Source organism: Varanus komodoensis, unplaced genomic scaffold (genome assembly GCF_004798865.1).
Source record: "Varanus komodoensis strain SLA01 unplaced genomic scaffold, ASM479886v1 scaffold6_1, whole genome shotgun sequence".
Taxonomy (NCBI): Eukaryota; Metazoa; Chordata; class Lepidosauria; order Squamata; family Varanidae; genus Varanus; species Varanus komodoensis.
This window is the reverse complement of record NW_025336345.1, coordinates 1,394,061-1,406,531: the sequence shown is the minus strand read 5'-3', so window position 1 is coordinate 1,406,531 and position 12,471 is coordinate 1,394,061. Positions and strand designations below refer to the sequence as shown.

Sequence of the window (12,471 nt, the reverse complement as noted above, 5' to 3'; positions counted from 1 at the left end):
ATCTCCTCTAGGACTGCTCTTTAGAAGGCCAGATACTGAAGATGAAACTCAAATACTCTGGCCACCTAATGAGAAGGAAGGACTCCCTGGAGAAGAGCCTAATGCTGGGAACAATAGATGGCAAAAGAAGGGGGCGGCAGAGAAGAAGGTGGCTAGATGGAGTCACTCAAGCAGTTGGTGTGAGCTTGAGTAGACTCTGGGGGATGGTGGAGGACAAGAAGGCATGGAGGAATGTTGTCCATGGGGTCGCGATGGGTTGGACATGACTTCACAACTAAAAATAAAACAAACAAAAGGAAACTTATTGGACACATGTGAAAGAGCTTTTTCCTCTGTTGTTCTAGACTATGGAATATGCTCCGTTAAGGACCATGATTGGCCCCCATTCTCTTGGCTGTTAGAAAAGGTGTAAAAACGTATCTTTTTAATTTAACCTCTAATTTTCGAAAATGTCTTACTGTTTTTAAGGTGCTTGATACTTGCTTCTTACAGGTCTGAATTGTATTGTTTTAAACTGCTCTGCATCACCTTGATCACTTTTTAGTAAACAGGGTGATATACAAAAGTTAAGTTAGAGTCACCTATTGTTCCACCATGACTGAAATATTTTAATCTGAGAAGCAAGGAAAAACGCTAGCAGCTAGTCATTTCTGAGTTTTTGTTTGTGTGTGTGTGTAGGGGGGAGGACTTCAGTTGCCTGAATACTTATTTAGTAAAATTATACCCTTGCCCATATGTCTAAGTGAGACTAGCATTTAAAGCTACCACAAAAACTTCTACATTTAAGTGCAAAGTATGTATGTAAATTTTACCATGGAATAAAAGATATTCTGAATCCAAAATATGTATAACAAATAAGCCCACTGATACCATGTTACAGTAACCTGTGCTTTCCTTCTGCAGCCGTCGCTCATGTGGCTTACCACTGGCTACTTAACTTTATCTTAAGTCCAATTTCTGCTATTTACAGTTTGGCCACAACAATATTCAATGTTCCTATTGTTTACATATGCATTTTCAATTCATTATAGTAAAGTGTACTTCTCAAGAAATACTGCAGAAATCTTTCTTTGAAATAGTTTGATTTCATATACATATACAGGAGAAAATGGGTGTAAACTGGTATCTCTTGCCCAAAAACTAATTATCCAAACTCTTTTCAAATAAAAACTTTCAGAGAATGTAGCTCACCTTAAATGATATTTCGTACTGTTCTCCTCCCCATATTTCCAGGCCGGCGTCATATCCACCCAGCTCCCAAAACCACTTTCTATCAACTGCAAACAGTCCTCCAGCCATTACAGGAGACCTTAAGGTAAAATCAGACTCCGTATTATGAGTCTATCTATACAGTTCTCCATTGCATCAAAAGATCCAGATGAATTGCATTACATCACCATATTTCTACATTTTCAACCATTTCACTACATATCAAAACCCACCTTACTGTTGCATTCAATCTCTCCAAAATTGTTGCATTACAGCATTTTTAATACTATGGAAAGATAACTTGGCAGAACTTCCAAAATCAGTCAGATTCAGACTTCCAACAGACAATGTTTGGAAGAAGCTATACGTATATCAATGTAAAAATATGGCATGACTTGTCAACGGATCTAATATTTTCCATTTTTTTGTCCCTTGGAAAGTCTAGCTGGCATTTCTATCTAACTTGGGACTTTTTTTATTATTGACTAGAGAAACGGGACTTGGCTTAGATTTAAATATGTTTTTAAGTTATCATAAATGGATTTGAATATGACTATGGAATGTTAAAAAATATGAGTAGGGGGCTGACCCAGTACGTCTGATGTATTTGATGACTGATGTCTTTAGTGTTAGTTTAAAAATCTTCATAAAATGTATTAAAAAGAAAAGAAAGTCAAGCTGGCAAGAGAACCCGAGTCAAATTGAACCCTCTAAATCAGGGGTATTCAAACTTTTTAAACAGGGGGCCAGTTCACTGTCCCTCACTCTTGGGGGGCCAGACTATCATATGAAAGAAATGAATGAATTCCTATGCACATTGCACATTAAAAATGAATAAAAATAAAATTTAATAAAAATAAAATAAATTTTAAAAAAATAATAAAAATAAAAAATTAATACAATTTTAAAAAAATAATTAAAAATGCTTGCTCTGCTCACTCAGGCTACAGAAGGTGGGGAAGAGCATGTCCATATTCAAGGGACATAGCTACAATGTCCATGATCGTGCGGGAGGGGGGAGATGGACATGACTGCAATCGTGCAGGGAAGGCGGGTGCGATCGCGGCCATCTCCCCACCCCCAGCACAACTGCAGCCATCTCCCCCTCCAAGCACGTCCGTAATTGCACCCGTCTTCCATATATGAGTGCGACCGTGATCGCAGCCATCTCCCCACCCCTCCAGCATGATCGAGTAGGGAAGGCGGGCACGATCATGGTCATCTCTGCCCCCGAAGCACGTCCGTAATTGCACCCGTCTTCCATATATGAGTGCGACCGTGATCGCAGCCATCTCCCCACCCCTCCAGCATGATCGAGTAGGGAAGGCGGGCACGATCATGGTCATCTCTGCCCCCGAAGCATGACTGTGATCGTGCCCGTCTGCCCTGCATGAGCGTGCCCGTGATCACGGCCATCTCCCCACTGAGTACACCTGTGCCGGCTCAGAGCTTTTTTATTCACTCAGAGATCGTTTTTCTCCGAGTGAGTCCAAAACCTCTGAGGATCCGGCCCACAGGCTGTAGTTTGAGGACCCATTCTCTAAATGATTACTGCATTAGTTGAATGGTTAGTTGTTCAATGATTCAGCATATTCGTCAGCATGAAGCAACAAGTTGTTCGATATCCAAAAGTTATTCTTTTACTGCATGATAATAATTGAAGTTCATTAAAACATTTGGGTAAGATTTGTTAACACTAAATAAAATTCTTGAAAGTTGTAATTTATCTGCTTGACATTTTCCCTTGTAATCAAGATTTTCAAATGTTTAATAAATTATTCAGCTGATAAGCATACACAATGACTAAGTGTTATTTTTTGTCATATGGAGTGTGGATTTTCTTTGCTTTCATAACACACATAGATGATTTATGAAGGAAAACTAACTGAAATGGATTTTTGCTGGCTAATCGTAAAACAATTATAACCATCCTGTGGATTTACAATTACTTGGTTGAATCACTACATTAACTTGAATTCATAATGACTATGGGCTAGTATGCCTGCAGATGGGGCATTTACAGAGGGCGACCTCCTTGCTCCCATTCTCCCTGCACTTCCCCCAATGCTTCCCTGAGCCTCAAGGGGTCTTCCCAGCGGAATGGGCTGTTATGCAGAGAGCAGAAGGATGATCCCAAAGAACTGATCTGAGGCAACTGCAGCAGGCAGAGTTCCTCTGACTTTAGGGGAGGCTTTCAGGAGCTCTGGCAGTAGCGTAAGGGTAGGGCCAGGAAATTATCTTATGAATTCTTGCTGACATTTATATTGTACAGTATATAAGAATATATGCATATTGTTTATGCTTGTTTCTCATTATATGGTAAAAACCCATGCTATATGTAGTCTCATTTTTTATAATTTGTGACCTTTTTTCTTTTCTTCCTTTCCATAATCAGAAGTATCAAGAAGGTAGCACACCTCTCAAAATGAATGGTGGCCTGGAATATTCAAGGATAGTTTCCATCTGTGCGAAAGCACCGGTGCCAAGAGTCAACCATCTCTGTAACAACCCCACTTGTTAAACCCCTATTCACACTTCATTTTAAGAACTTACTCAAAAGGGTCACTGGGATCAGGTTTCTGTAACTCAGGAGGAATTGGAATCCGCTTGTAATACATCTCCCAATCAAATGCTCCTCGCATTGCATCTCCAGCTTGTGTTTCATAGCCAAAGTGGTCATGGTCTATTACATCAATCATTGGGCAAACAATTGTTTTGCGGTTTCGAGCAATGCGGTCTAAGGAGTAAAGAGAAGGTGTTAAGTTCCTATTTTCTGCGTCTCTCATCTGTAGCAAAACAAAGCATCTACAGTAAAACATAAGCAAGCTCAGAACTTACAGCATGAATATATACAATTCTATTTGTGTTTTTAGCACAAAACAGACACACTTCAGGTTTAAACCCAGTACCTTCTGTACTAAACACAAAAAATTGAAGTTGTCCTGCTTCTGAGTATCTTTTCACCTGTGATTTCCTCCCCACCTACAATCACTTGATAAAGGAATTATTCGGTAAAGATAGCCCTCATGGGATGAATATGAATGTGTAAGCTGATTTATTCTTTACTTCATCATATCTAAGCTTGTTCATAGGCTGGAGCAGGGAGGAATTTCACCAATTTATTGTACTAGCCAATGGCCATGACAAATACATGAAATATATTTACAGGTAAACAGCAAAACACCTTGAGACCTGACATAGAAACAGAGCAAGTCAGAAGGGGCCTCCTGGGCCATCTAGTCTGACCTCCGGCACCACCCAAGAGGCACAGGCCTATTGTGTCAGGATCTGGGCTGCACTGGTGGTCAGAACCAGAACTACCACCACTGTATTTGCAGGATCAGTCCCAAGCCCTGCTAGAGCTCTTATTCTACTGATGAGTGCCAGCTGGGAGTCCTGGGGAAGGAGCTATATAAGAGCAAGCTCTTTTCTCCAGAACTGGCCTGAGCAATGCAAGTCTTCTTGTACCTTGTCTGACTGGTCCCGCATCTGCCTGTCTCCTGCCTTGCTATGCTGCCTCAGCAGCACAGGGCCTGCAACTTGCCTGCTCCTGATTCCTGCTGTGTATGCTGCCTTGCCATGCTGTTGTGTCTGTCTCTGACCCGACCTGTATCTTGCCTCACCACATGCAACCTGCCTAGCTGTGAATCCTGTCCTGCAATGTTGCCTCCGCAACACAGGGTTGTCTGCAAGCTGTGGTCCAGTTCTTGCACCTTGCCTGACCCCTGCTATGCTGAGTCTCCTGCCCTGTTATCCTGTCCGAGATACCTGCACCTCTGCCTGCCCTCCTGGTGCTTGACCCTTGGCTTGTTCCTGACCACACTCCTGTTCTGCCCTCATGCATATTCCTGGTTCCTGACCTTGTCCTGTATCATGACTATGATTTGGACTTGCCATTAAACCCTATTTCTGGACTCTGTTTTGCCTTAAATTCTGTTGCCTGAGGTCCTGGTGCCTCTGTTGCTCTTGTCATGTCTTGTCTCCGGCTGCTTACATCCTGGATCCAGACCCTGACATATGGCCTTTCTCTACAGATAAACATTGGACAGTGCCCAAATAGGGGGTTGCTGAGTAGGATTTGTCACACACATTGGTTCTGTCCTATTCCTGGGTTAGTGAAAAGGGCTTGGAATAATTCTCAGCTAAGGTAAGGATTTGTGACCTCAGCTGTATTACCCTGTTGCTACCATTTGTACTTTCTGCTACAGTAGCAGAAAAAATAATGGGTAAAATTCTACTTGGTACTCTGCTTGTTGGCAGTACTGGCAGATTCAGCACTGAGTGAGGTCCATGGTGGATTTGTGGGTGTCAGTGGCCCTCTGACTACCAGGCACTGCTCATCCCTGCCGGAAGGAAAGGACAAAGCAGCAATACTTCAAAATATTTCAGATGGGTAATGTTTGTTGTGGCAGAACCATTCTGACCTGGTAATTCTAAGGCAGCCTTTCCCAACCTAGTACCTTCCAGATATTTTAGAGTCCCATCAGCCCCAATGTACAATGTGGACCAACAAGCAAGGGCAAGTTGATTAGAATGTATTATATCTGAACTAACAAACCTAGGCACAGGCTTCTAATCTAGAAAGCCTACTCAAATTGGTACTAGACAAAAATTGAACGTGCATTAAGATGCCTTGAAAGAAGCATTTTAATGTGGTCTTTCAAAAGTTATTTTCTATTCTATTAACTACCTACTTTGCACTTAGTAAAACAAAATAATAGCTCCTGTGAAATGCCAAAATGCTCTGATCAGAACATGTGAACTAGACACAGCCAGGTATTTAAGCTCAAGTGCACAACTAGTTCATTAAGTGAGGATGACACTCGGCATGGTGTGTCTCTAGTTCTATGCCAGCTTCAGGCAGACAATCAATTCAGATGAACAGCTTATCATGATAAATTGATTTTGTTTTTTAAATAATGACTTGCTATTAAAGTACTGCCAACGGCTCAGAAATCATTCTGAATTTTAGAGGCTGCATCAACCACAGGACCAATCAGATAAATCTAAGGATGCATAATTGCAACTTTATTTTATATAAATATTTTATATCTATTGTGCATGGCTTTGAAATCCATTGGTCAGCTTAGAAATACCTGAAATCAATTAATCAGCAACTACAAAGAAATTAGGACTGAATTATTTGTCTCCTGGAATAAAATACTGCAGGTAATTGCTGTAAGTTTTACCGAACAAGCGTTTTCTGCTATGGCCACTACTGCTCATTTGGAAGTTCCTCTTCTCCTTTCATCACAGTTTCCAACAGATGTACATTTTTTGAACTGCGATGCATCTAGGATACTGGCAAGCACAGCATGCACCAGCACCCATGACCCTTATGTGGAAACCCTCCAAGACAGGAAGCTCAGTTTTTTTAGTCCCAGTAAGCCACCAACCCTCGCAGCTGGATGAGATGCATTCAGGGGAGGAAAAAAGGCAGCACAAGATGGGTGAGTAGATATACTGCAGGATCACTTGTGATGCCCTTGCTTGCTCATGTCTGGCCTAGCTGCTTATCTCCTCTGTGCAAGTGTAACATACAATATTCAGAGTGAGTAACTTAGGCTTTAGTCATGGGATGCTTCTAAAGGGAAAAGAAAACCCCCAGGGCATACCTCATTCATGCCTCAATTTATCCCCTAATGGAGAAAGATTAACAAATCAGCTTGCAGCTTGACAAAAACCTCCTTATTACTTAACAATTCCATCATCTGAATAAAATCTTTGTTTCAACTATGAGATTAAATGTATTTAAAGAGATGCTACATAAATTGAAGTTATTGTAAGTAGATGTAAGTTACCTTAGGCAGAAATTAAGTTCAGATACATTAGACAGAAATACTTTGGGCCACTGTGACTTGGACAATACTGTCTTTGAGAAGTTTCTATGCTGTTCTGAGTACCTGGAGGTCACTGCTGTTTACCACTCAAACCGTATGTGTTGCTCCATATATTTTGGCCTACAGTTCCCATTAGTTCTAGACAGCATAGTCAATGTGGAGGGATGATGAAAGCTGGAGGCCATAACTTCTGGAGAACCACAAATTGTCCACCCCTGTATCAACATCTGGATTTTTCAGGCCAAATGTATTTCATAAAGTTTTCTTACCTAAAAGGGGTGGCAACCAGTTCACATTGGCCTCACAGTGAGAATCCAAGAAGGTGATAACATCTCCTATAGCTGCAGAAGCTCCCAGCATTCGGGTTCTTATCAATCCTTCTCTCTTCTTGGTTCGGAGAATCCTCACTTTGGGAAACTGGGCCATGTAATCCTCCAAGCGCTTTTTCAGGTGCTCTGTATGAAAGAATTAATACTGTTATTCTTTTAGAGTTTTGATCTTTTAGAAATTTCATATTAACTTATACCTTACATTATCAGGAATAGTTCCATTGAGTCAGAAACAGAATTAAATGTGAAATGATTAAAAATGAAGCAAGTGGGTAAGAGACAAAGCACCTGAAAACAGATAGACACATGAGCATCCTTAAGATGGCAACACAGGCTTGTCAAGAATGTGGTTGAGTTGCATGGCCAAAACCATAAAAGGAGATCATCTTATTTGGTTACTGATGGATAGAGATGATTCCTTAAAAATATTTTTATTACATTTGTGGTGTAAGGTACACAGTATCAGCACTACAGCAAACATACATTTTCGTCTACATTGCTGGTCAGAGATGCAGTTAGAGATGGAAGATTCTGAAATGAAACATGTATATAAACTAAGTTTCATCTTCTATTGCTACCAATAATGGTTTTGCCTCAGTTTCCAATTTTTCAAGCTATTATATACCATCAGAATGTGGGTACTGGTGAACACTGATCTGTTAAGTCTGTATTAATAAAAGTTAAAGGAAGGGATATTCTACTTTCAAACCTGAAGCCAAGAAAGTATTTGTAGCTAGAAAAAACTCTTTGTCACCCATTAAACGTAAGAAGCAAGACAGGTCAAGATTATTTTGGGCCTCCAGTCTGGCTTCCCTTCCCCTTTCCTCTGCAGGGCAATTTCCACCAAATGCTCTGTGGGAAGGCTTGCAAGAGAGAACAGGACAGCAGGCAAAGGTCACCTTCAAGCTTGTTCAAGAGGGACTGTCATTCACATCCTGCTCAAGAAGTACTACTAGCAACTGCCTTGTGTGAAGTATTCCTATGAGTAGTTGTATTTCAATATTGTTATGATTTTATTAAAGTGTCTTTATCTGAACAGTAAGCCACCTTTCTATCCTGAAAGTATCTCAAGCAGCCGTTAAAAGAAGAACCAAATATAATTCTAGAATAAACAGATAATTAGTTCTTAATTATTCTAATGGATAATTCTGATAGCATGTAACAGACAAGTAATTAACACATAAACGGACTATAATAAAAGCAAACACTCTCCACCACTATTTTAGTTAATATGTTGATTGCAACATATTCGTCAATGCATTTTTTCACTCTTGGATTTATTTGATATGAGTTACGTTAGGATGCTGTTTCATATTGAGTCAGCACAGACATATAAATTTCTCACAGCTTTATTTCATGCCCTATGCTTTTCATGATCTTCATGAAACTACTGGTAGAGGTCATTTGTGAATGCAGGCTAAGGTGGCCCTCATATGCAAGTAATACTCAGTTTAACTTCTTTTCCACTGAGTGAAGGCAAGGAGGTTGATATTCTGACCCAGTACTTGAGCAGAATAATTGACTGGGTGGGGGTAGAAATTCAACAAATTGGATAATCTGTTTGTGGGTCTATCTAGTTCAGTGGCATTCATTCTGGTCTGATTAGGGTTGCACTCCCTCTGTGAACTGTTTTATTATAGTAAATGAGTATTGCGTTTTAATATGTAAATATTTGTATTGTTAAAAAGTGTTTAACTGTTTGTAATCTGGCTGGTGAATATTAGTTACTGGGCCAACTAGCAATGTTATAAATGAATAAATAAAATTCTCAAGCATGGGACAACATGCAAAGATTTTTTTTACTAGCTACTCCACTGTGACTTAAGTCTATAGCTGTAGCAGCCCATTTACTTTGACAAATGAAACAACAGATGAAGGACACCTTTCTTTGCAAGAGGAAAAGTTACTGTGTAATTTATTCTAAAAGCAGCAATAAGTGAATTTTAAATCAGCAAGCAAACAATGTAACTAACTACTCATTATTTCAGTACCGAGCAGTCATTAATTTTGCTTTCACACAGGTATACCCTGAATTTGCTTTCACACAGGTATACCCTGAATACCCTTTCACACAGGTATACCCTGACCTATAAAGCCCTAAACGGCTTGGGTCCTGGTTACCTGAAGGAGCGCTTACATCCTTATATGCCCAGCCGCCCCCTGAGATCGGCGGGAGAGGCCCTTCTCCGGGAGCCCTCCATGGAAGAAGTTAGGAGGGTGGTTACTCGGAGGAGGGCTTTCTCAGCGGTGGCGCCTAAGTTATGGAATGCGCTCCCCAGAGAGGTCCGCCTGGCGCCGTCGTTATTTGTTTTTCGGCGCCAGGCAAAGACCTTTTTATTTAAGCAGTATTTTAAATGTTAATATTATTGAATTTTATTTGGCCAGGGCGGCTTGTTTTATAGTGTATATTTGTATTTTATTGTATATATTTTAAAATGTTATTTTAAATTTTTTGTTGTAAGCCGCCCCGAGGCTTCGGCGAATGGGGCGGCATAAAAATGTTTTAATAAATAAATAAATAAATAAATAAATAAAAATTTAAAGAACCTGTCAAAAGTAACTGTGAACCACCTTAAGCAGCTTCACCTATACTTATGTACTTGGAAACACATGATCTCAGTCAAATGCCAAGTAAAGAACCTAACAAGCTCACTTACTATTTAATAGTTCTAAAATATAATGAAGATGCAAACAAGTTCTTGCAAATGGCTCCAAGCATTTGCATGGCTGAGAAGGTGTTAGCTGTTTGCCCCATCCTAGCAAGCTAAAAAGGATATAATTAGCATCCCACAAGTCAGAATACAGAAGACCTTAAATTATTTCAGATTAATGAACAGTGGTGAACATTACACATAAAGCCACCGAAAATGTCAATGTTGAACTAGAAAAGTGGCAAAAACTATGGGAAAGAAACATTAAGGTAACATTAGCAACTTCGTATAAAGAAAATTTATATAAAATGTTCTATAGATGGTATTTGTCACCAAGTCGATTAGCTAAGATGTTTCCAAATATGTCAAATAGATGTTGGAAATGTAAACATAAAGTGGGTACTTTTTATCATATGTGGTGGACTTGTGATAAGGCGAAAAAATATTGGATTAAAATACATAGATGGATGGAGGAAATATTACAAAAACCCTTTGCTTTTAAACCCGAAGTTTTCTTGTTAGGCATCATACCAGAAGACGTTAACAGACAGGAAATGTATCTGATGCTGCACCTAATTACAGTGGCGAGGATTGCATATGCTCAATTTTGGAAAAGTGAGGAGCTGCCCACCGATGGATTGATTGTAAGAAAGATCTTGGACTGCGCAGAAATGGATAGATTGACTTTATCATTGAAGGAGAAAGAAGATACTGAACTCGGGATTCTTTCTATAATTGGCTGGAGAAACGGGACTTGGCATAAACTTAGAGATGTTTTTAAATTATTATAAATTGAATTTGACTTTAGAATGTTAAAAAATATGTAGTAGGAGGTTGACCCAGTACATCCGATGTATGTGATGTTTGATGTTTTTAGCATTAGTTTAAAATCTTAATTAAAAATTTATATTAAAAAAAGCCACCGAAAATTTCTTCAACTAAGCATCAAAGATTCTGAACATAAAGTATTTTGAGTGCTCTTTTTTGTTCTGAAAACTCTTTTGTTTGTATTAGCTAGTGATACAGCCAGACTCATGGTTCCCAATGCTGCCCAATCATTGTTATTGCACTTTAAGTCAAATAAGGAATTACAAATTATTTTACACTTTGGGTGTGGGTACAGTCCCCTTTCTCTAACAGTTTCATTCTGTATGCATAGATATAGACATAACTATACACTCACTCTGAAAACTATGTACAGTACTGGTTATACAGTGGTACCTTGGCTCACGAACTTAATCCGTTCCATGACTCTGGTTGCGACTGAAATTGGTCTTGAGCCAAGTGAAATTTCCCCATAAGGTTCAATGTAAATAAGGTTAATCCATTCTATAACCATTTTTTTATCACAAAAATTTGAAACAAAGTGACAAAGAACAACAAAGAACAACAAAGAACAACAAAGATCACAGCCATCTCCTCCTGCCCCGAACGACCATGATCGTGCCCATCTTCCCTGCACGAGCGCAACCGTGATCCTGGCCATCTCCCCCCCCCCCCCACCGAGCGCAACTGCGGTCACGCTCGTGCAGGGAAAACGGGCATTATCACGATTGTCATCTGATGCAGAGTTTGTGACCTGAGGCAAAGTTTTTCTGAAATTTCTGCTTGCGACCAGATTTGGTTGTGAACTGAGACCTTCGTGAGCTGAGGTACCACTGTACCTCAGGAAGAATGCTGAAAAGGGTATAAAAACAAGACAACCAAATATAATCAGGGGATCAGAAAATAGAGTAATGGAGGAAATGCCTGCTTTCTAACCATAAAATTCCTGAAACATCATGCAAATAATTAAGGGGCAAGACTCAATAGTAAGAGTATAATTATTCACATGCTAGCAAAGTTATGCTCAAAATCCTACAAGCTAGGCTCCAGCAGTATGTGGGCCAAGACCTACCAGAAGTACAGGCAGGATTTCGAAGAGGGAGAAGAACTAGAGATCAAATTGCCAACATACGCTGGGTCATGGAGAAAACTAAGGAGTTCTAGAAAAACATCTACTTTTCCTTATTGATTATGCTAAAGCCTTTGATTGTGTGGATCACAACAAACTGAGGCAAGTTCTTAAAGAGATGGGCGTACCAGACCATCTCATTTGTCTCTTGAGAAACCTGTATGCTGGTTTCAGTTGTCCAGTTCTCACAAGAAGCAATAGTGAGAACTGGACATGGAACCACTGATTGGTTCAAAATTAAGAAAGGAGTTTGGCAAGGCTGTATACCATCACCCTGCCTATTCAACTTCTATGCAAAGCACATCATGAGAAAGGTGGGGCTAGACAAATCACAAGTTGGAATTAAGATTGCTGGGAGAAATATCAACAACCTCAGATATGCAGATGATACCACTCTAATGGAAGAAAGTGAAGAGGAACTAAAGAGCCTCTTGATGCAGGTGAAGGAGGAGAGTGCAAAAGTTGGCTTGAAACTCTCCTCCTTCACC

At 39.9% G+C, this 12,471-nt stretch overlaps 1 protein-coding gene across 2 annotated transcripts in view; it reads right to left on the bottom strand.

The window, feature by feature from the left end:
• GALNT10 (polypeptide N-acetylgalactosaminyltransferase 10) overlaps window positions 1-12,471 on the bottom strand; it is a 78,228-nt gene that overhangs the window by 32,640 nt on the left and 33,117 nt on the right. For both annotated transcript variants that reach the window (XR_006416673.1, XM_044450925.1), the window contains exons 5-7: window positions 7,319-7,504; window positions 3,763-3,946; window positions 1,192-1,309 (exon numbers count right to left, since the gene is read on the bottom strand). Coding sequence is in view for 1 of the 2 variants with exons in the window: in XM_044450925.1 (XP_044306860.1) it covers window positions 1,192-1,309; window positions 3,763-3,946; window positions 7,319-7,504 (488 nt within the window). In the remaining variant the exon portion in view is untranslated. The remainder of the gene's footprint in view (window positions 1-1,191; window positions 1,310-3,762; window positions 3,947-7,318; window positions 7,505-12,471) is intronic.